Here is a 23,697-nt window from a genome sequence, read left to right as displayed (position 1 = left end):
GCGGAGAAGGCTGCCATTAACTAACGAACCGGTAGCGGATTGGTGGCCTTTGGACGACGCCGACCATTAAAGGGCCAAGGACTCGTCCACGTGGATATAATCTCCCCACCCCCACCCCAGGTCTCTTTGGGACCCCGACTCCTGTTGCTCTCCCGTGATTAGGCCGCACAGCCAGGTATGACTTGACTTCTTGATCCCTCTTGCCTTCTCTTCTCAAGTGTTGAGATTACATGAATGAGTGCACCACACGCCCGGCAGTGGTTGGACCTCTGTCCAAACCCCTGGTCCCTCAGGCACACGCCCAGCAGGGCTCAGTTTTTCCAGAAAAGGGTGTCTAAGAGCTTGACAGTGTTGTCTTCCCCCAAGCCAGAAATCTTTTCTCTTCACCCTACTAAAATAACTTAGTTACCTCTGTTTGGGTCCCAAGACTTTCAAAAGCTAGGAAGGCGGGTGAACCTAAAGCTGCCGTTGGAGCAGACTCCCAATTAGAAAACGTGGGTTCAGGTGGTGCGTGCCTGTAATCCCTTGGAAGGTGGAGATCCTCAGGTCATCTCTAGGCTAGCCTGGGCTATATTAGACTGCGTCTCAAAGAAACAAAAATGCCTTTAATCCCAACACTCGGTAAGGAGAGGCAGGCATATCTCTGAGTTCGATGTCAGCCAGGGTCACAGAGATCCTGTGTCAAATACCCTCCTCTCCCCAAATGTAACTCATACTATGGTTCTCCAGCAGGTTTGCCATGCTGCCTCTGCAGGTCAGTGTGTCAGCCTGTAACAGGATAACACCTGTCCTTTGGTAGGTCATCAGACCCCCATGGGGGCTAGACGGCACACTGCAACCTTCCTAATTGAACAAGGGCAGGGGAGACTGGCAGGTGCTCCTTTTCTGGTGTGCCTAGTACTTCACCTTTGTTCCATCAGCCCCCACAATGCAGTTATTACAGCAGCTCACCATCTGGTTTATTACAAACTGTTTAATTGCTTCTTAGTCCAGTAACTTTAAAAACAGAACCACATGCCAGTCTGGGTGCTCTGCAGTGAGTCACTACAAACTAGGTCAGGGACAGCTTAATGCTGCTAAGATCCAACGAGACCCAGTCCCCAGATGGCCTCAGCCGGTCAGTCGGGGAAAAGAGGGTCTTGGAGGCAGGCTGCCAAGTGTAACCAGAACACCTGGCTCAGGTCTGGGGCGGAGCTTCAGCAGCACGATGCTCATTTTCAGTCCGTAGTGTCTCCATGTACTTCCGCATCTTCTCGACCATCCAGGATGGCAGGACAAATGATTTCAGCTCCTCCAACTTCAGGTCCAAGCATCCTCTGGGAGAGACATTGGAGAGGTGTTAAAGGTGATGGCCTCGTCCGAGCCTACTGGGGCGGATGGGAGGATAGGGAAGGGCCCCTCAGGTTTTTTACCTGTAGTCATCACTGGCAGCCAAGTCTCGAATGTCCTCCTCAATGAGAAGGTAGGCCTGGAGGCGAGGGAGAGTCATTAGGGCCTCTGAGGCATCTCCCACCAATTCAGAAGCACTCTATTAATGTGTGAAGCCTGCTACTAGGCTGACTCTTACAGCTTTCCTGAGAAGAGTACGGAGGAAGACACTGGGGGATGGCTCCTTGAGAGCATTTTACTCCAACAGAAACTTTACAGGGGAGGAGGAGTAGATATCAGTGACCAAGGAAAATAAGTTACTCAGGCTATCCCTGAACTTCATGACTCAAAATGGACTCTGCCTCCTCAGTCTCCTGAGTAGCTGGATTTCAGGCATGTGTCATGGAGCCTGGCTTTGGTGATTAATTTATGTCTCTGTCTCTCTCTGTCTCTGTCTCTCTCTCTCTCTCTCTCACACACACACACACACACACACAAACACGATTTGATGTGGTTTATGACAAACGGCGAGAGCTGGCAGAATATGGAGCAGACAGGAGGAAGTGGCTGGCGTTTCCCCTGGGGACTCCGGTCAGCAGGAGGCTGTGGCACTGTCTCCCGGGTCTACACAGTGCCACAGCCTTCGCTCCTTGCGCTCACAGACAGTATCTGTTTTTGTTTCTGTGGCTGGGATGGCCTGGAACTCTTGTAGCCCAGGCTGGCCTTGAACTCACTGCAGTACTGCTTTATCCCCGAAAGTGCTGGGATTATAGCATGTGCCACATACACAGACAGACAAAACACACACACACTAAATGATAGGGTCAAAAAGTTTAAAATTAGTATTAGGGATTCAACCAGGTGTCTCTCTCACACACAAACCAGGCAAGCACTCTACCCCTGAGCCATATCCCCAGCAGCCTGCCTCATCTCCTTTAATTGCTTTTTTGAAATATGGTTTCACGTAGCCCAGGCTAGCCTCAAAACTTGTCAGATAACAGAGGCTGGCTTTAAATTCCTGATTCTGCCTCTACTTCTCAAGTGCTGGGATTACAAGTGTGGTACACACCATTCCTGTCCTTTTGGAAAAAAACAAAACAAAACAAAAAAAACTATTTTAAAAATTTGAGACAAAGCCTAGCAGCGGTGATGCTCTCACCTTTAATTAATCTCAGCACTCAGGAGGCAGAGGCAGGTGGGATCTTCGAGCCTGGTCTAGAGAGCAAGTTCCAGGACAGCCAGGGCTACACAGAGAAACCCTGTCTTGAAAAGTCTTGTAAACAGTCTTTCCTATGGGCATCTGATCTGATTGAAATCTTGTTGGAGTAGGTGAGAAGGTGAGAGGGAGAGCAGGAGCCCTAGGAACAGGACTCTCAGTCTGCTCTTCAGCATGGAGAAGGCTTCACAGATCTCCCTCTCCATATTTTTTGCTCTTAGGGAGTCTACCAAATTTGGAGACGAGCCGTGGCCAAGAGCTGGGCTCATGGGTCCTGGGTTGGCTGGGTCTTTGGCAGTGGTACACGTGCAGAGAGTGCTCACCATCTTTCCGCCGGTGGCTCTCATATGGTGCTGCTCGGCTAGCCAGTGCTTGTCCTGAGGATCTGCTGCATACTGTGAGGGATAAAGTTAGTCGGGGACACATTAGCTCTTGGCCCTTTACTAGTTCTTCCAACGGGACTGTCTTAATTAGGGTTTTTATTGGTTTTTTAGTGATGTGCAGAGACACCACGACCATGGAAGCTCTTACAAAGAAAACATTTAATTGGGGTGGCTTGCTTACACTTTCAAAGGTTCAGTCCATAATTATGACCAGGAATATGGCGGCATGCAGGCAGATGTGGTACTGGAGTTGAGAGTACTACATCTTGCAGGCAACAGGAAGTTGACTGACAGTCACACTGAGGAAAGCTTGAGCAAAGAGGCCTGCCCACATAGTGACACAATTCCTCTGACAAGGCCACACCTCCTAATAGTGCCACCACCTTTAGGGGCCATTTTCTTTCAAACCACTATAGGGACCCTGTCCTAGACAAGTGTGTATGCCCAAGGGTTCATAAATCTCTAGAGAGCAAGCTGAGTCAAGCCCAGAAAGCCAGGGGTTGCAAACTAGTTGTTAGAGATTGGGTACGTGTCCATTCTCTCTTAAGTCCCTGAGATAGTTTAAATATAATTGGCCCCCATAGGGAGTGGCAATATTGGGAGGTGTGGCCTTGTTGGAGGAAGTGTGTCACTGTGGAGGTGGGCTTTGAGGTCTCATATAGGCTTAAGCCATGCCCAGGATTGCCGACTACTTCCTGTTGCCTGTGGGTCAAGATACAGGAATCTAGCTCCTTCTCCAGCACCATGTCTGCCTGCATGCTGCCATGTTGCGCCATGACAATAATGGACTAAACCTCCGAACTGTAATCCAGCCCCAACTAAATGTTTTTTCTTTATAAGAGTTGCTGTGGTCATGGTCTCCTCACATCGATAGAAACCCTAACTAAGACAATCTCCTTTCTTAAAACATAGCATCCCTGGAAACAAATGACAGTTATTTTAGAGCCTGTTTAAAATGATCACAAGTGCCTTATAACACCTGTAGTTATTATGGGGTCAGTACTTTCTTTTTCTTTTTGGTTTCTTGACAGGGTATCACTATGTAGCCTGGGCTAGGATTAACTCTGGATCTCCCTGGCTCTGCCTCTGAGTCCTGGGACTTGAGCATGTGCTAATACCTGGTAGGACCATATTTCCTAAAACAAAAGGCAAGAAATAGCCTCATGTAAACCACCTGATTCTAGAGTTTGAGAAAGACAAACAAGGTTTAAATTAAACTTCTCACCACTTTGTAGATGATAGAAGTCTGGGTGGTAACTTCCTCCAGACTCAGTTTCCTCATTTATCTTTTGTTTTTCGAGAAGGGTTTCTCTGTGTAGCTTTGGAACCTGTCCTGGATCTCGCTCTGTACACCAGGCTGGCCTTGAACTCACAGAGATCTGCCTGGCTCTGCCTCCCGAATGCTGGGATTAAAGGCATGCGCCACCACTGCCCGGCCTCAGTTTCCTCATTTGTAAAATGGAAAGTAGTACAACCAAGCACGGCTGTCTTAGCTAGGGTTCTGACTATGAAAAGATACCATGACCACAGCAACTCTTAGAAAGGAAAACATTTAATTGGGGTGGCTTCTTAATTCAGAGGCTTAGACCATTATCACTATGGCAGGAAGCAAGGCAGCGTGCAGGCAGACATGGTGCTAGAACTGAGCGTCCTTACATCTTGACCCAAGGGCAACAGGAAGTCAACTGTCTCACTGGGTGTGGTTTGAGCATCCACAGTGACACACTTCCCCCAACAAGGCCACACCTCCTAACAGTGCTGCTCCCTTTGGGGGCCATTTTCTTTCAAGTCACCACAATGCCTGTAACCTCAGTATGAGGAGGAGGCAGGAGGATCTGGAGTTCAAGGTCACCCTCAAATTTATGGTGAACTTAAGGTCAGCCTGGGCTAACTAAGACCTTGTCAAGAGAGAGCCAGTATTTATTTTATAGGGTTCTTTTTATTTTTTCCAGACAGGGTTTCTCTGTGTAGCTCTGGCTGTCCTAGACCCTGCTCTGTAGACTCACGTACATCTGCCTCCTGGGATTAAAGGTGTGTGCCACTACACCTGGATTTTCTTTCTTTCTTTTTTTTAAAACAGGGTTCTTGCCGGGCAGTGGTGGCTCACGCCTTTAATCCCAGCACTTGGGAGGCAGAGGCAGGCGGATCTCTGTGAGTTCAAGGCCAGCCTGGTCTCCAAAGTGAGTTCCAGGAAAGGCGCAAAGCTACACAGAGAAACCCTGTCTTGAAAAAACAAAACAAAACAAAAAACCAACCAAACAAACAAAACAAAACAAAAACAAACAAAAAAAACCCCCAGGGTTCTTGTTAGGAAGAAATGATAGTGCAAAATGGTTAATGCAGTGTGACACACAAGTGCTCAAAGAGCTCGGTCATAAAGCGGGCAGGCTGCTGAAACAGAGGTGGGGATCTCAGCTACGCGGCTGCTTGCTTGGGGGTGGGGTCTTGTTAGATGGCTCAGGTTAGCCTGTCCAAGAATTTATGGCAATTCTTTTGCCTCTGCCTCTCAAGGGCCTGGACAACATAAGGCCTATGGAAAAAGTCTGGAAAAAGTCCTATACATTCTATACCGTTGTTAAAAGAAAGATGAGGGAGAGCTCTTCTAGTATAGACAAGCTACTAAAATGTCACCTATCAGATTGACAACAAGTCTTTCTGTAAAAATACCAGTCAGCTGTCAGGTGGTGGTGGCACACACCTTTAATCCCAGCACTCGAGACAGGTGGCTCTTTGTGAATTTGGGGCCAGGTTGGCTACAGAGTGAGTTCCAGGACAGCCAAGCCTACACAGAGAAACCCCGCCTCAACAAACAAACACCCCCATGCCAGTCAGTAAGTAATTTAGGCTTCCTAGTCTCATCCTCTGTCTTTTTTTTTTTTTTTTTTTTAAATCTTTAACTTGGGGGGTTGGGGGGCACACGCCTTTAATCCCCAGCAATCAGGAAGCAGAGGCAGGAGGACCTTTGTAAGTTGGAGGCCGGCCTGGTTTACATAGTGAGTTCCAGGACAGTCAGGACTACACAGAGAAACCCTGCTTCAAAAAACAAAACAAACAAATTTTTTTTTTTTTTTTGAGACTGGGTCCCATGCAGCTCAGGCTGGCCTCCAGGTCACTAGGTAGCTGAGGCTGGCCTCCAGGTCACTAGGTAGCTGAGGCTGGCCTGAATCTCCTGCTGCCTCTTCCCAAGGGCTGGGACTATAGGCATGTGCTACCAGACTGGCTATTTTCTTGTCCCCCCTTTTTGAGACAGAGCTACCACCTTGGTTCTATTCCACTCATTGCTTTATGTCCAGCATTGTGTGAGTGTTCAGCACTTCATATGCACTCAATACATATTTGCCCAATGCTTGTAGCAGAGCATGACCTTGAACTCCTGATCCTCCTGCCTCTGCCTCCGATGTGCTAGGATTACAGGTGTATATGTATCATACCAGGTGAGAGGGGTCTATATTTCCATGATTAAAAAACTAAAAGCAGGGCCAGACATGAGTGCATACCTTTAGTCCCAGCACTCAAATGGGGAAGGCAAAAGCGTCTCTGAATTTAAGGCTAGCCCGGTCTACAGAGCCAGCTCCAGGACAAGTGGACAGACAGGTCTACATAGAGAAACCCTATCTCAAAAAACAAACAAAACAAAACAAAACCCTACAAAAAACCTGAAAGTAGAAAGGAAGTCGGGCAGGGTGCATGGTGCCTGTGCCCAGCCTTAGCCTGAGTACTGGAGTGCAGGCTATACTACTATTTCGGGGATAATCTCATCAAGCAGGCAATGGAGCAATGGAGCTCTCCAAACTGGGCTTGGCACAGCTGGGCAAAAGGTACAGGAGATGGCTAAAGGGAACTAGAAACCAGATGTTTTGACTGCCAGGCCAGTGTATGCCCAGGCTTCTCTGACCCTTGCGGTTTCTAAGCCATCTACAACCATGCAGTGGTATGCCTCTGTCCTACCTTAAAGAGGTGTGGGTGCTTGATGTAGATTCTCCCTCTGGTGCCTCCCATCCCTAAGGCCCTGAAAAATGAAAGATGAGCGGTAGCAGGTGCAGATCCTGTTAATGGATCCTTGAGCTAATCCCTCCCCATTAGTACTGAGGGTCTCAGACTTACTTGTTGGCTCGAGACCCCAAAACAAAGGTGGTAGATTCATTCAGCCGAGCTGGGTCCCACTGAAAGAAACAGGACAGCGAAGTGGGGATTAATGTGCCGTGCAGGCAGAACCAACACACCCCCCCCCCTTGTCCACTGTCAACAGCTTACACAGGAAATAGAGTACTTACATATGTTAGGAGAGAGAGGAGTTAAGATACAGACTGTTCCCCAGGAGTCCCAGACACACAGACTGAAAGAACACTGTCTGATGGGGCCATGACTGGCTGGGTGCAGGCCATGAGAGGTGTCAAAGGGATGGATGGAATAGCCACAAAGTCTCTCTTGAAGAGATAATGCCTGAAGTTACTTCTGGGAGGGTGAGTGCAAGTCAGACAGGTAGTGGGAGGAAGGAGGCCCCCTGGACAGAGTGTGGTACATGATGAGTCTCAGTTTGGAATACTGGAGAGACTGCACTTTCTGTGTCTGAGGAGAAGTGAGCGGCAACCAAAGAGGCTGGAGAGAGAAGCCCAGAGAACTGGAGGCCCTCGGCCACACTGATGTTTGTGTCGTATGATCCAGAGCCCTCAGGGAACCACTCAAAGTGAGAGCCTGGTGTCCTTTCCTGACAGTTTACTCTTTCAGCAGTGTGGTGGGTGGACAGGAGTGCTGCTGGGACAAGTCAGAACTTCCAGTAACTAAGGGCCTGAGCCTCGGCAACAGTAAGGAGAAGAGGGGCAGGGACTGTAGTACATCCACAGGGAAGGCTGACTGCATGCAAAGAGGTGAGGGAAGGCAGCAGGCAAAGATGGCCAAGATAAGGAATAGGAAAGAAGATTTGGAGAGTGGGCTGGGGGTGTAAATTAGCAGAGAACCGTTCACCTAGCATATACAAGGCCCTATGTTCAATCCCTAGCACAGTCATCACCACAAAAAGTGGAGCCTGTCATGGTAGTACACATCTATAGGCCCAGAACTGGTGAGGCTGAGAAGGATCCTGAGTTCAAGGCCAGAGTGGGCTACAGTGAGATCCTCTCAGGATCCTATCTCAAAATAACAAAACAACAACAAAAACCGTTTTTGAGGAAAGGTCCTCATTACAATTTTTCTTTTATTATTATTAATTTATTTAATGTGCATATTTGTCTGTGTGAGGGTGTTGGATCCCTAGAATTGGAGTTACAGCCAGCTGTGAGCTGTTGTTGTGTGGGTGCTGGAATTGAACTCAGGACCTTTGGAAGAGCAGACAGTGCTCTTAACTGCTGAGCCGTCGCTCCAGCCCCTCTTACTACAATTTTAGTCTGCTGGGTTTGAGAGCTTGTGGGGGCACAGCTACTGAATGGCCTTCCTCTGCCAAGGAGGGTCGTCCTCTTGGAATGAGTGCAGCTTCAGGAGGAGAGCACATGGAGTGGAGAGTGTGGTACAGGCCGTTTGCCTAGCCTGCCAGATCACCCTAACTCCAGTGACCAATGGGGTGACATATGTTGTAGCCAGATTGCCCTTGCATCCTAGATAAGCTGTGTTTGACACGCCCATGCAACTCCAGGCAGAGAGGACTAGCAGACAGGAAGAGACACAAGGTTTAAGCAGACAGGTATGAGAAGGACAAAGAGACTTGGGAGATCTAAGACCTGGTCCTGAAATCACAAGTGTGGATGATTAAGATCCCTGTGCCCACCTGGAGAGATGGCTCAGGGGTTAAGAACACTTGCTACTTTTGCAGAGGACCAAAGTTAGAATCCCATCACTCATATCAAGCAGCTCACAATCACCTATAATTCCAGCTTCAAGGGAATGTAACACCCTCTTCTGACCTTCATGTGCATCCATGTACATACACTTAAAAATTTATACTAAAATAAAAAGACCCCGAGAGCCAGTGAGACGGCTCCCTGGGCAAAAGCACCTGCTCCGAGTCTGAGGACCTGAGTTTGACCCCCAAGACCCCGAGTGGAGGGAGAGAACCAACTCCCCTGGGATGTCCTCTGACCTCCACATGATCGTCTGTGTGCACACTCAACACACAAACGTAAGTCACAGAGGGCAGCTTTCGGTGAAGTGGGCTAAGGATGCCTATTCTATAGTTCATGCTGAGGAAGAGCTCCTCTTAGGATGAAGAACGGGGGCTTAGAGAGAACAAAAAGATTCAGGAGAATGTAGTATCAGCAGCTCTAATTAGAGTTCTAGAAATTTCTTGAAGATTTCAGAAGAAAATTCACAACTATAGGGAAGTAAAGGGCTATATGAGATGGCTGTGTTGGCTAGTTTAATGTCCACTTGACATAGGTTAGAGTCTTTTGGGTAGAGGGACTCTTTAACTGAGAAAACGCCCCTATCTGCCTATAGAGCATTTTCTTAGTGATTTATGTGGGAGGGCCCAGCCTTTTGTGGGTGCTGCTGTCCCTGAGCAGGTGGTCTGAGGTGCTACAAGAAAGCAGGCTGACAGGCATGGTGGCTTATGCCTTTAATCCCAGTACTTAGGAGGCAGAAGCAGGTGGCTATTTGTGAGTTTGAGGCCAGCCTGGTCTATATAGTGAGTTCCCAGACAGGCAGACCTACACAGTAAGACCTTGTTCAAAATAAATAAATAAATAAAAAATAAAAAAGCAGGCTGAGCAGGCCACAAGGAGCAAGCCAGTAAGCAGCACCTCTCCATGGCCTCTGCATCAGCTCCTGCCTCCAGACTCCTGCTTTGAGTCCTGACTTCCCTTTGATGATAGGAAGTGTTGTGGAAGTGTATGATGAAATTAACCCTTTTCTCCCCAGGTTGCTTTGGCCATGCCATTTTACCACAGCAATAGGCACCATAACTAAGACAGTAGCTAATTTTTTTTTAAATAAAGTTCTAAAAAGGAGAGGGGATACCTTTACCTACCTCACTAGGTTTCCACATTTCAATAAAGAATTCTGATCATAAAAGGAATTGCAAACATATCCTGGAGTTAGTAGAGGCTAAAGGTGTCACCAGATTTTGGGTCTGAGACTTGGCTCTATCACCCATTAGCTATATGACTAGGCAAACCTCAAGTTTGTTGGGAGGACCAGATAACTCTAGAAAACAAGATCACTTCTGCCCACGGGGTTCACAGGAAAGGAAGCGGAGGTTCAGACAGGAACACAATCTGTATCTCTAAGACCATCCGCAGAGAGTAAGTGAGACAAGAGATTCTGGGTGGTGCCCTCACATACGAAGTAGTGCTAATGGCTAAGTGAAGACTCAACCCTCTCACTCAGAGACTCAGTTTCCCCTTGAACTTGGAGTACTCCCCTACCCCTGCCTCCCACGTGCTGGGATTATAGGTGTGCAGCACTGTGCTGACTTTTATATCCCACTCTGGGCCTTATGCACGTCAGGCCTCCAGCCCAGCTTTTTTTTTAAAATTTATTTATTATGTATACAGCATGATACAGCATGTATGCCTGCAGGCCGAAGTGGGTACCAGATCTCATTACAGATGGTTGTGAGCCACCATGTGGGTGCTGGGAATTGAACTCAGGACCTCTGGAAGAGCAGTCGGTGCTCTTAACCTCTGAGCCATCTCTCCAGCCCCAGCCCAGCTTTTTAGTTTCCCTTTAATTCCAATAAAGAATGAAGTCATGTCAACTGCAGGAAAATGATGCAGCTGCAGCTTATGACATGAAATGAATTAAGTCAGTCTCAGCAAGATAATACTGCATGTTTTCTCATGTGCAATTCCTAGATTTTATATAGATACATAAAATCACGTGTGTATAAATGACATGAATGTAGAAGAGAAACTGCTTAGGGGAACACAGGGGCTACCGGGGAGGGGTCGGACAGAGAAAGGCAAAGTAGCAGAGTATGGAGAGGGGCTTGTTCACATATATCATACACGTGTGCAACGGGTAAAAACAGAGCAGAACACAAAGAACTGTATTTTCTTTTCTTGGCCATGCTAGGGATTAAACCTAGGGCCTTCCATATGCCAGGCAAAGTGTTTTACTACCAAGCTATCCCAACCCCAGCTCTTTATTTGGCTTCTAATTCCAGTTCCTCCTTGGAATCCTGTCTGGAGGCCAAGGTGGCTAAAGGCAGGGATGGGGAGGACGGCTCTGGAATGGTGTGAGCACATCATGTGTCCCCTTTGACCTCTTCCTCACAGGGCTCAGAGCCTCACCACTGCCACATTCAGACAAGCATACCTTGGGGCCTTCTCGGCGAATTGGTTCACAGGATTTTGGTTTCCATCTGCTTGGGAGGAAAGAAGACAGGTGAATGCTCCAAGCGATGGAGGGAGGGACAGAGCCTGGAAGTTTACTAGGGGTGATGATGGCGCATTTTTTTTCTGGCAACTCATTAGAAATATATATATGTGTGTGTGTGTATACACACACACACACACACACACACACACACACACACACACACACACACATAAATATATAAATATAAAGCCTGGACCAGAAACCACTTTAGAACCCAGTGATGGGCAAGTCCAGGATTCTCCAAGTCGCAGCTTTCTCATCTGTCGAAAGGAGATAAGGGCAGCAGCTGCCCTGCCCATTTTGTGTTGAAGAGGAATGAAAATGCCTGGTCTACTCAGTGAGTTCCAGCACAGAAAGGGCTACAGTGAAAAACCCTGCCTCCAAGACAGGACAAAATGGCTTCAGGAAGGATGCTGTAACTGGATACAGATCACGCTAACTCTGTGCAAACTCAGACTCTCAACACCAGGAATGAACCCTGCTATAGCCCATAGGCTGGATGATGGCGTTAAGACACGGTAAACTCATCAACTGTAACAAATGTGCCACTCGGGTGTCAGGTGTTGTCAAAGAGAATCTTTACCCATGTAGGGGGCAGGGAGGGTTTCTGATAGCTCTGTATCTTCTACTCAGTTTGTGATGTAATTAAATTGCTCTATAAATAGAATTTAAAAGTGCTTTTTGATAATGACCAATCTGTAGTAGTGCTTTGCCTTTTAATAATTGTATGACTAATTTTTTTTTTTTTTTTTGTGAGTGTCTCATGTAGTTTAGGCTAGCCTTTAAGTTACTATGTAGCTGAGGATAACCAGTAACTCCTGCCCATCCTGCCTTTACTTTCTAAGTACAGGAATCTCAGAAATCTACTACCATGCCCCACTAGGGTATATAATCTGCTAATTGCCCTGTTCTTTAGAGACTAGCTATGAGCTGGTACCTAGACCAGCTCTAAACATTGAAACATGAATCAGGTCTGGTACTGAATCAAGCTGGAACTGTTCTGGGTTGTAAAAGCAGCATAAAACAACTCCATCTCGCAGCCCCGTCCCTAACCTATATTGGGCAACCCTCTCCCACAGTACCTTAGACCAATGGACCTGCATCCGCCACTTTCACCTCTGGCCCTCTTCCCACTCATGGTCACTCCCTCCCTCAGTTCCCTTCAGCTCTTACAGCACTGGTGGCCCCTACTCACACCATGCCAGCAGCTGCCCGGTCATTTGACAGGACGTGTCCAGGAGGCCGACCTTTCCTCTGCACAAAGAACAGCTGTCAGAGCCCTCACCCGTGGGTAAGCATCCCTGCTCTAGTGTGCTGGGCCAGTCAGTTAGTGCAGACAGTTGTCCAGAGAGTGTAGAGCCTTGACCATGGGTAGCATCCTTGCTCTAGTGTGATGGGGCTAGATCAGCTAATGGAGACGGTTGTCCAGAGAGAACAAATGACCTTGGGAGTGCCCCGGAAAGCGACTGTTTTTCACCTTGCCACCCCATGCCTGGAAAAGCCCAAGCCTTCTTTTGGAACAGAAGGGCCCTTTCCCAGCTGTAAGCTCCAAGGACACGCTTGCTTACCTTTTTGGGAATAGGGCTTCCTCGGTGGGACTCCTCTTCCGCTTGTCGGCCACGCTGAAGGGAACAAATGGAAGGGAGTCAGTATTAGGCCAGTGCCTGGGAGCTGCAGGGCCCTTGGACCCACCCTCTGGCTAACACCTGACCCAGTTCTCAGAAGTTCTTTGGGACCTGGCCCTACCTGTGATGGTGTGACATTTCCTGGGTCCACATAGTTTACCTGCCTCCCACCGGACTCTCCCCTCCCAAGGCCTTAGGGCACAATGATTCTGACCTTGATCCCTGGAAGTTCATGGGTCAATCTGGGTATTACTTTTTCTCCATCTGAAAAGAGTAACTTTGCCTGAAAGGGAAAGACCAGTGTTGCCAGTCAGCAGTTTGTAAACACAACTCCAGAATGGTTAACTTTCCCACAATCAACACAAAGGCAACACAAATGGACACTCACATTTACGTTCAAAGATGAACAAGCCAGAAAAACATTAGCACATGTGTCCATTTATAAAAAGCGGCTATGGAACACATTCTGTTTCTGCTTGTTGACCATGGAGGAAAGGGGAAGGAGCTGCTGAGACACCTACCTACCATCTTTTGTCATGATCATTGTTGAAGAGCTAGTAAAGAAAGGCTGGAGTGTGCTCAGTGTATGTGAGGCTCTGAACCTGATTCGCAGCCTAACAGCCAGCTCACATTAACATCAGCACTAAGGAGGTGGAGGCATGAGGATTGCTGCATGTTCAAGGCCAGCCTGGGCAACAGTGAAGCAGTATCTAAGAAAACCAAAGAGGGGCGTGTGTGTGTGTTTGTGTGTGTGTGTGTGTGTGTGTGTGAGTGTGTGTGTGTGTGTGTGTGTTCCTGCAGGGAGGGGTGAAAACCCCAAGGAGAGAAGACTTGGCTTGGCAAACAGGGAGAAAGAATGCCATAAGAGCCAGAGTTACAGATAGAGCTGCCATGTGGGTGCTGGGAATTGAACTCAGGTTCTCTGTAAGAGCAGTATGTGCTCTTGACCACTGTGCCATTTCCCCAAGCCCCATACTTTCACATTCTTTTAAAGAAAGATTTGTTTTTATGGGTGTTTGTCTGCATGTATGTCTACACCCGGGCCTGATGCCCAAAGAGGCCAGAAGAGGGTATCAAATTCCCTAGGGCTGAGGTTTTAGACAGTTGTGAGCTACCATGTAGATATTGGGAATTGAACCTGTGTCCTCTGGAAGAGCAGCCAGCACTCTTAACCTCTGAGCCATCTCTGCACCCTCTACTTTTACATCTTAATGCAGCAAGTTATTGCTTCTCAGTCTCTTGGCTAAGATCAAATACAATATCTACTCTACCACTAGGATGCAGCAGGGAGCTCTTCCTGAGTTTGTTAATCCCATCAACACATTTAATCCTCACAACCTTGGGGACAGAACCTATTTACAGCTGAGCAAACAGTAGGTGAGGTAAGTGAGGGATGCCCAAGCTCACACAACTAGTCAATGGATTTGTACTCCTTTTTGTTACATTAATTCACTGTGTGTGTGTGTGTGTGTGTGTGTGTGTGTGTGTGTGTGTGTGTCTTCATGCAGTGGAGTTATGTGTGGAAGTCAGAGGACAACTTACAGCTGCTGGTCGTCTTCTTTACCATGTGCTGTCAGGCTTGGGCAAGCACCTTTAATTACTGAGCCATCTTGCCAACCCTTGTTTTGAGACAGGGTCTTTCCATGAAGCCAAGCTCACCTGGGACTTGCTAGGTAGCCAGGCTGGCCTCTAGGTTAAAACCGCCATACCTCTGCCTCCTCATTGCTGGGATTATAGGCTTGGAATATGCCTGGCTTAGCCTATACTCCTAACCATCTTGCAAACATCTCTTGTTATATAAACCAGGCTGGTCTCAAACACATAAACATCTGCCTGGCTCTGCTTCCTGAGTACTGAGATTAAAGGCAAGTAGAAACATCTCTTAATGAACATATGCTACCTGAAAAAAATAAAATGAACAATAAAAGCAACTACCTTCTAGAAGAAAACCAAACCATTACGAGAAAATTCAAGGCAACACTTGGCCACTGAGTTCAGCCATTTCCCCCCAACAAACCCAGGAGGAAGGGTTAGGGGGTCAGGAAACACTGCAAAGGGCAAGATGGGGCACACGAAGTGAAGCAAGTGCACAGCACCCACCCACCAAAGCTAGAGCTGCGCAGGGAGCTGGCTCGGTGGGTACGGCTGCTTGCCATTCAAGCCGACCACCCGAGTTCACCTCGGAACTCACAAAGGAGAGGAGCACTGACTCCTGCAAGCTGTCCTCTGGCCTCCTGCGCCGACATTAATGTAAAATCAACTACTACCACTACCAAACTAAAGCAATCCTAGTGTAATCATCATGTTTAGTCTGAAGAATTCTCCTTCTCTTTTTGTTTTTGGTTTTTCAAGACAGGGTTTCTCTGTGTAGCCCTGGCTGTCCTGGAACTCACTCTGTAGACCAGGCTGGCCTCAAACTCACAGACATCTACCCTGCCTCTGCCTCCTGACTGCTGGGATTAAAGGAGCACACCACCACTCCCAGCTATTTATTTATTTGTTTGTTTATTCAATGTGTGTGGGTGTTTTGTCTGCACATCAGAAGAGGGCATTGGATCCCATGGGACTACAGTTATAGACTGCTGTGAGCTGCCATGTAGGTGCTGGGAACTGAACTCAGGACCTCTTGAAGAGCAGCCAAGGCTCTTAACTGCTGAGCCATCTCTCCAGCCAATTTCTTTCTTTTTTTTTTTTTTAAAAGACAGTATCTTACTGTGTAGCCCAGGCTGGCCTAGAACTCACTACGTACACCAGGCTTGCCTCAAACTCAGAGAGATCCTCCTGTCTCTATTTCCTGAGCCCTGGTACTACATGTATATGCCATCACATCTGGTTTTGTGAGGAAGAAGCCTTTCTGTTATGACTGTAACTGCAATGTAGTTAACATCTTGTATGTTGGTGTTGCCTGTGCCGGGCTGTGAGTTTAAACACAATGTTCCATCCAATGCCCCAGCAAAGCCCTGATGATAGGCAGTGGTTCTATTTCCCGCTTCAGAGACGAGAAAAATGAAGCTAGACACTGAAGGAACTTGTTCTAACTTTCCTGTGCCCCACGACTGTGCTTCTCAGTACTTCAGCACTGCTAGGCCGATGTGTGTGGCACGTATGGGCATCAGGAGACTGGAAAGCAGCAATGCAATGATATGGATCATGACCACTTTAAAAAAATTAGTTCAGCCAGGCGGTGGTGGTGCACACCTTTAATCTCAGTGCTCGGGAGGCAGAGGCAGGTGGATCTCTGTGAGTTCGGGGCCAGTCTGGTTTTTCTGATCATTTGTGCGTGTGTCTGTGGTGTGTGTTTAGGCATATATACTTTAACACACGTGGGTCAGGGGCAACTTTGTGGAGTTGGTTCTCTCCCCGCTAGCTGGGTTGGGGGTTGAACTCAGGTTGTCGGGCTGTTGTGAAGTGCCTTACCCACTGAACCATCGCCCCCATCCCTTCTTCATCTTCCCCTCTTGTCTAAACTCCTCAGAGTCTCCTAATCCTTCTCCCGTCTTCCTTTTTCCTTCTGTAGAGCTAGGGACAGAGCCCAGGCAAGCACCGTGCCGTGGAGCTCCACTCCAGTCAGAAGAGTCTTGTCGAAATGCAGACCCCTCAGGCCACTCTTGTGGTCACACATGCACGCCTTCCCCTGGGCTTGAGTGCTCGGCCTACTTCTGCAGCCACTCATGCACTACCACACTACCCGTGACACTAGCGACACCCGCCGCTCCCGCTCCTTAGAGACACTCACCCTTCTGCCCCTCGACTCCTCATCCAGCACCTCGCCAGACAACCACTTGTCAAGGGTAAGGACTATGCCCACTCTGCACACTGCTGGGGCCTGATACTAAGACGCACAAAGTAGTTCCTCAATAAATAACAAGTGGAGAGATGAATAAGAAGATGGGGACCAGTGAGAGCTCAGGAGGTAAATGCACTTGCTGCCAACCTCATGAGCTCAGTGAGTTCATGCTCAGGACTCACCTGGTGGAAGGAAGAACTTCAGAAAACTGCCTTCTGACTCTATGTACTTGCCATGGATCATGTGCACATGCACTCAGTACTCGCCATGGAATGAATACACATACACACACACACACACACACACACACACACACACACACACACACACGAGGGATTTGAGAGCCACATAAGTGAAGATCTTCTCAGTTTAGTACTGCTTTGGCTCAACCTTATGAAAACACTATTAGCAAATGTCTGTTGTTAGCAACGGTTACAATTGCTCATATTCAACACTCCTTCCTGGGGTAAAGAAGCTAGCTTCTCAGGAATTTGGTAGCTTAGACTTCAGTCTCTGAGAGGCAGGTCCGTTTTCACTGTTCTGCAGGGTAGAGCTGCGCCCTTCCAGAGCTCAGGTCCAGGAAGTGGCTTTGCTCCTTTCTGAGGTTCCGAGTAGCTTGTCTTTCACAGTCAAGCAAAGCATGTGGCCCATGCTGACAATCCCTATTAATGCAGCAGCTGACACAGACGGACAGGTTCTCTAGTACAGTTCTGAGAGTACAGTCATACACAGAACTGATGTCAGCTCTCCTGAGCACACCTGAGATACGGGAGGTGCAAAGGGTGCTAGGTCCCACAGGCCCTCAAGGGACCCACCAACCATTTGCAGAGTCGAGGCGCATCATGAATTACAACTTGTTTTCCTGGCTTGCCTTTTTAAAAAATGTTTGTTTACTTACTGTGTGTGTATATGTGTGTGGGTATTCATGTGTAGGTCAGAGGACAACTTTCAGAAGTGGGTTCTGGGAAATTAAATTCAGGTCATCTTGCTTTGGGGCAAGCATCTTATTGGCTCTGGTTTGCCTTTTAAATTTTTTTCTAGCTTTATTGTGGTGAAACTGACAAACAGATGTTACATACACGAGGGTACAATGTGTATGAAATGATTATCACCGTTTTATATCATCACCACACGCAGTTCCCACTGTGTGTGTGTGTGTGTGTGTGTGTGTGTGTGTGTGTGTACACTTAAGAAGTACCTTCTTAGCAGGCATCAAGAAAATAAGAACGTCCACAACTACTGTCACTGTTCTGCGTATCAGCTCCCAGAACGAACCCACCCTACAACTGCCAGCTTCCTTAGCTCCCCAGGGAACCACTGTCTCATCTGCCTCTGTGAGTTTGCTACACACACTTTCCTCACGTCAAACAGGACTGGACAAGCAGTCCTTACAGGGCTTTTCCCGAGACCTAAGGGAGATGATGATGCACCTGTCACAGCACCTGGCACACACTTGAGCTACTTTTCCTTCACGTGTGTCAGCAACTGTCCTGAGCTCTTCCTGATAAGTCTTCCTGACGTGCCCCGAGTCCCACTGGTGAGAGAGCACTTTTCTTACTGACGTAGTGACGCATCCTGTCTGCACCCCTTGGCCTCACCTGCTCCAGGCAGCTCCGGCAGGCCTCCTGAATCAGCTGCTCTGCGTCCACTTCTTCCCCGACATTGTCTCGCACATTCAGTGCTGCCTTCTGGAAGAACTAGGGGAGGACATCAGGACAAGGTCAGAAGACCTGAAGTTGGCATTAACCAAAGGGAATATATGTAATGTGCTAAGACTGCGGATGGCTGTTGGCTTTGCTTATACACAGCCTCTCCATTTCATAATCGCACCTAAAGAAAGAAGGCTGTGCCTGAAGCAAATGGACCAATGCAGGCAGAAAACATCAAGACAACGGGAAGTCACGGATTTTCAGTACTCAATCCCTTACCTGTGGGACAGGGAAGGTGACCTGTCCAAGAATCCAGGATACCAGCAACAACAACAGACAAAAAGACTAAGTAGGCAGAGGCTTTCTCTGCTGGGTGAGAGGGAGAGCATGATTCTAAAAACACCAAGGACCACACGTTGAGGCCCCAAACATCTGAGAGGTGCCTGGGAACACATTTATTTAACTGTCCAAGTTGGATCAAGGAGATGCTTCAGTGGGTAAACACAAATACAGCTTTTTAAAAACACCCAAATTGTATCTCTAAGAGAAAATATCAGTTCTGTCTTGGATACAGGAAAATTCTAGAAACTACAAACAACACCTTTAGTCCCAGCACTGGGAAGGCAGAAGTGTGTCTCTGTGAGTCCCAGGCTAGCCTGGTCTACAGAGTGAGTTCCAGGCCATCCAGGACTATGTAGAGAGGCCCTGTCTCAAAACAAAACAACCAACACAACCAGGGAGAGCACATGAAGTGATTGCACACGGCACCACCGTCTGGAGAGCAACTTTCTTTCCCTAGTACTCCTTAATTCCACCTCGAGGAACCGACCCCTCAGAAACGCTCTCAAGTGACTAAAGATGAATAAAGATGTGTCAGTGCAGTATAGTATTTTTAAACTGAAATTACATTATCTCTTTATGTATTTATTTAGTATGCACGTGGAGGTCAGAGGACAGTGCCGGAGTTGGTACTTTCCTTCCACGATGTGGGTCTGGGGACTGAACTCAGGTCTTCAGTGTAGTGGCCAGTGCCTTTACCTGCCGAGCCATCTCATTAGCCCCACTGTAGTATTTCTTGGACACGAGAAAAACTGTAAACAACCAGAATCTCCTAGGAACTAGCTAATTAAGTTTCAGTATATTGACGAAGGACAGACTCTGTAACTATTATCAAGAAGTAGGGTGAGCTACTGTGACGATCTAGAAACATTACCAACATATGTTAAGTGAAGTCAGTCAAGAGAAGAAGGGTGTGTGTGGAAGAGATATAGCTGGAGGACTGTTCAGTCACTGTGGGCAGTTAGCTATTCCTGGAAGGCGAGTCTGAGTGACTTCAGCTGTTATTTTTAAAATATTTAGATTACTTTGTAAGGAATATTTTCTCTTTTGCTTTTAACATCTAAAAATTAGTACTATTGTGTGTATGTGTGTGTGAGCACGCTGGTGCCACAGTGTGTGCACAGAGGTCAGAGGGCAATTCTGTGGAGCTGGTACTTTCCTTCCACCATGTGGGTTCTGGGACCCCACTCTAGGGTGTCAGGCTTCAGGACAAGTGCCTCCCCACCGAGCTGTCTCAGGGGCCTGTTTTCTGTTTTTACAACAGGGCATCACATCCCCAGGCTGATCTCCAACTTGATATGTAGCTGAGGATGAGTCTGAACTCCTCATCTTCTTGTCTCTACCTTCCATGCTAAGATTACAGGCATGCACACATCTGGCTTTAGAGAATATTTTATCAAAAATTTGAAATAGAAAAGTCGAATTATCCAATAAATATCTAATACCCTTCCACCCTCCACATACACAGTCCAAAGTCTTTTTTAAAAATATCTTTTTATAATTTTACAATATTACAGATCTGCTTGCTTCTTCCTTCTGGGTGCTGGGATTAAAGGCGTGCCTGGCCTTTTCTTTTTAAGATTTTCCCCCAAAATATTTATATGTACAAACCTGTACATATGTGTACATATGCACTGTGTGTATATCTGCAGAGGCCAGAAGAGGGCACTGGACCCTGGACCTGGAGTTACAGGTGGCTGGGAGCCTGATGTGGGTGCTGGGAACTAAAATGAGTACTCTGCAAGAGCAGCAAACACTCCTAACCACTGCGTACTTCTCCAGCCTCCATTCCTTTCTTCCTCTGCCAAGGGGTCTTACCATGCAGTCCCAGCTGGCTGTCAGCTGCTGCAGCCCCGAGTGGCTGGGCCCCCCGACCCTGGCTGTGCTCTTTGTTTTAGTAGTGCTGTTAACTTTAATCCCCATGCTCCTCTCACCTTCATGTACTTGTTGAAGACACTCTGGATCTCCTCATTGATGCTTGGCTGCAAGACCGCACGGAGGAGATCCATAGAGATAGCGGGATCCGTGAAACTGCATTGAGGAGGAAGACAGAGTTAGGGGGAGTGTCCCAAACATACTCCCCAGATTGTCCAGCAGTACTGGACAAAACCAGCTTTGTGCTCAAATTCTGGGCAGATCACAAAGACACACCATTTTATTTCATCATAACTCTCTCTGTGAATTGAGAATTACTTTAAAAAGTGTTTAATGAGCGCTGGGCGGTGGTGGCACACGCCTTTAATCCCAGCACTCCGGAGGCAGAGCCAGCCGGATCTCTGTGAGTTCGAGGCCAGCCTGCTCTACAGAGTGAGATCCAGGACAGGCACCAAAACTACACGGAGAAACCCTGTCTCAAACACCCCACCCCCACAAAAAAAGTGTTTAATGAAATATATATATTAAGACAGGGTCTCCCTGTGTAGATCAGGCTAGCCTCAAACTCAGAGATCCATCTGCCTCTGCCAAGTGCTATGATTAATAAATTATTTTCAATACCCCGGGCCAAAAATACAACTAGAATACCAAAGGCCCATCCTGGGTTCTTTTCCTTCCCTAGGCTAGACACTTAACTAGTAGCCCCACATCACAGCTGAGAAAACAGAGGCTAAGAGAAATTAAGGGACTGTCCAAAGTTATCCGGTTAATAATCTTCAGAGCCTGTATTACAACAGTTGTCTGAATCATGGTTTTATGTTCTCTGACTTACAGATCTCAATCACAGAGACGGAAAACTTTAGCGATCTTAGTAGACGGTTGTTTTTCTTTTGGAAGTGGAACTGACTTAAGGTCACAGGAAGAATCACAACCTGAGTTCCCTTCTCCCCGCCCCCCAGTTGCTGATGTCAGACTCCTGCAGTGGGATTCCAAAAACACTCGCCCAAGTCCACATAACCGGATACAGGTCTTACCCAGGGCCAGCCTTACCTTGTGGTCATCTGAGAGCGGCGGCCCCTTCGCTGCACCTGCCGGTGTTTTATCATTATGTTCCAAGGGTTCTGCGGGGACCAAGTGGGCAAATGTCACCGAGGTCCCTCATAGTGGGGACGAGGAGAAAGTGGATACAAAGCTAAACCTAGATGTTTTTGCTTCTCACTTTTCCCACCATGGGGTGAAAGGGAATTCAGTGGCTGGAAGACCTTGTCAGGGTGGGGGACCTGGGAAAATGTTTTCTGCCTCAAACGTCCAAAGCTCGCTTGTTCTGGAAGGGCAAGAGGAAGAGAGCAGCAGTGTTTACCGAGGGTCTGCTCTGTGGCGGGTGATGCTAGGGCGCTCTACCCGCCTTTATCAGCCCATCCCACCACAACTCCATCAAGCTGGGGTTACTGCTGTTCATTTCACAGAAGAGAAACCTGGCGCTCAGAGGTGGTCACATCAGGCCCACCTAGCTAGAATCTGAATCCAGGTCGTCGCCCGGAGAAAACGGCACCCCCAGGGCCGCACAGCCGCCGCGTTCTCTTGCCCGCGGGCCCGGAGCCCGGGGGGAGCCCGAGGCCCTGCCGGGCCCGAGCCCCGACCTCGCCCGGGCGCCCTCACCGTGAGAACCGGCTGCCCCGCCGCGCCCGCGTCGCCCAACTCCAGGCCGCCTCGTTCCGCCACGCCGGGGCCCCGCGGCTGCTCGGTGTCGCCAGTCGCCCCCATGGCGCCCCCGGCCCACAACAACCTCAGCTCGACTCAGCCACCGGAAAGCGGCGCCGTGACGTCACGGGAGCGCCCTGGCCACCCGGCCGGAAGCGCGACGCGGGTGCCCAGTGCAGTTGCTATGGGAACCGAACTGCCGCCGGGGAGCCACGTCTCGGTGGATTTCCGGATCTTGGGTGTAGGGGACGAGGTTGGGGCTTCCAAACCCCTGGAAGACTTTGGCTGGGGACCGAGTGTGGGTGTTGGGGTACCATCCAGTCAAGGGACCAGTGCGGGTGTGAGGAGCTTAGACGGCAGCTGGGGAGCACAGGGTTTCACATGGGGGCTGTCCGAAGTTCAGTCTTGAAAACTGCAGGAACATCTGATAATTTGGTACAGGGCCCCAGAAAGCCAACAAAAGGAGGGCCGCTCGTGCCGTCCCAAATACCCACTAGCCTCGGGGGTCTGCCTCTTTTGTCTGAAGACATCAGAATGAAGGTTGAGTTGTGGCTTGTGAACTAATTTGTCCTGTTCCGGAGAGCTGGCTTTCCTTCCCCAAGATGGTTGATTCTGGGATAGGTTAGGGATGAAGGGTTTAGCAACTGTGGTGTTCTCTAGAGCCCCGCTTAGCACTGTCTCAGATGTAAGCTGTGTCAGTGAGAGAACTGGATTTATTTATGGGTGATAACCTAGGTGATAACGTTACTTTGTGCAGGTTACAGTTATCAGGTAGTGTAAAGTGTATGAGTTTTGCATTAGGAAAGATGTAGGTTCAAGCCTGTTGTGATATGATTGTTAACCTTGGCTATGGGCAGGTGTGATGTTGTATATAATCCCAGAACTCAGGAAGAAGCAGCAGGAGGCTCGGGAGTTTGGGCTGCATCGCAAGACCCTGTCTTAAAGCAAAGCGCTAAGAACATTGACTGTGGGACTGGATCTTTGTTCTCCTGCATACTAATTGCACGGTCACTCTCACTCTCTTCCACAAGGACCAAGCTGTAAACTGTTTGTACATTTTTATTGATGCTGGAACACTTGGACGCTGCTTTTCTGTCGGTTCTGACAGTTCCCCAGGATGGGACAGAACGCTTCAGTTACACCACTAGCTTATTATTTTCTTATTAAGTTGTTTTTCCAGTTCTTTCCTTTTTCAGGGGCTAGGTAGGGCCAAAGGCCCTTCCAGATCCTGTGGACAGAAGGAAGAACACTGAGCTTTTGTTCCCTGCCAGGGCCATTCTTGGCAAGGCCAGCAATGGTCTGGTGCCAGGGCTCTGGGGGGCCGAGGCCAGGGCCCAGAGATCGACGGTTCCATGTAAAGTTGTAGTTAAATATTACAAACCCTGAGATATGAAATATTTTGCTTACTGTACCAGAATGTACCTTGCAAAAGAGGAGCTAGAGT

The 23,697-nt window shown here is 48.2% G+C and overlaps 1 protein-coding gene and 1 long non-coding RNA gene across 7 annotated transcripts; one reads left to right on the top strand and one right to left on the bottom strand.

Moving 5' to 3' along the window:
* Positions 1-955: 955 nt before the first annotated feature.
* Positions 956-22,387, bottom strand: Dnttip1 (deoxynucleotidyltransferase terminal interacting protein 1). Of its 3 annotated transcripts, none has more exons than XM_037205533.1 (13): positions 22,212-22,385; positions 21,603-21,673; positions 20,612-20,708; positions 18,288-18,386; positions 13,117-13,185; positions 12,846-12,899; positions 12,473-12,531; positions 11,215-11,263; positions 7,072-7,130; positions 6,916-6,976; positions 2,908-2,979; positions 1,413-1,468; positions 956-1,316 (listed from the first exon to the last, which is right to left on the bottom strand). In XM_037205533.1, the coding sequence occupies exons 1-13, from the start codon at positions 22,314-22,316 to the stop codon at positions 1,178-1,180; spliced, it is 990 nt and encodes a 329-aa protein (XP_037061428.1). In that variant the 5' UTR covers positions 22,317-22,385; the 3' UTR covers positions 956-1,177. The 3 variants fall into 3 exon arrangements, with proteins under 3 accessions (XP_037061428.1, XP_028724294.1, XP_037061429.1); XM_028868461.2 differs by having other exon boundaries at positions 11,215-11,260; positions 22,212-22,384; XM_037205534.1 differs by lacking the exon at positions 2,908-2,979 and having other exon boundaries at positions 22,212-22,387.
* On the top strand, positions 11,267-18,280 carry LOC119087922. 4 transcript variants are annotated; one of them, XR_005091468.1, is made up of 4 exons: positions 11,267-11,795; positions 12,434-12,568; positions 16,420-16,693; positions 17,899-18,280. It is a non-coding gene; the product is annotated as an uncharacterized LOC119087922 (long non-coding RNA). The 4 variants fall into 4 exon arrangements; XR_005091469.1 differs by having other exon boundaries at positions 17,896-18,280; XR_005091467.1 differs by lacking the exon at positions 16,420-16,693.
* Positions 22,388-23,697: the final 1,310 nt, after the last annotated feature.

The sequence above is a fragment of the Peromyscus leucopus genome, chromosome 4 (assembly GCF_004664715.2).
Source record: "Peromyscus leucopus breed LL Stock chromosome 4, UCI_PerLeu_2.1, whole genome shotgun sequence".
Classification (NCBI taxonomy): Eukaryota; Metazoa; Chordata; class Mammalia; order Rodentia; family Cricetidae; genus Peromyscus; species Peromyscus leucopus.
The sequence above is the reverse complement of the archived record's forward strand: the minus strand, read 5'-3'. Positions and strand labels throughout refer to the sequence as shown.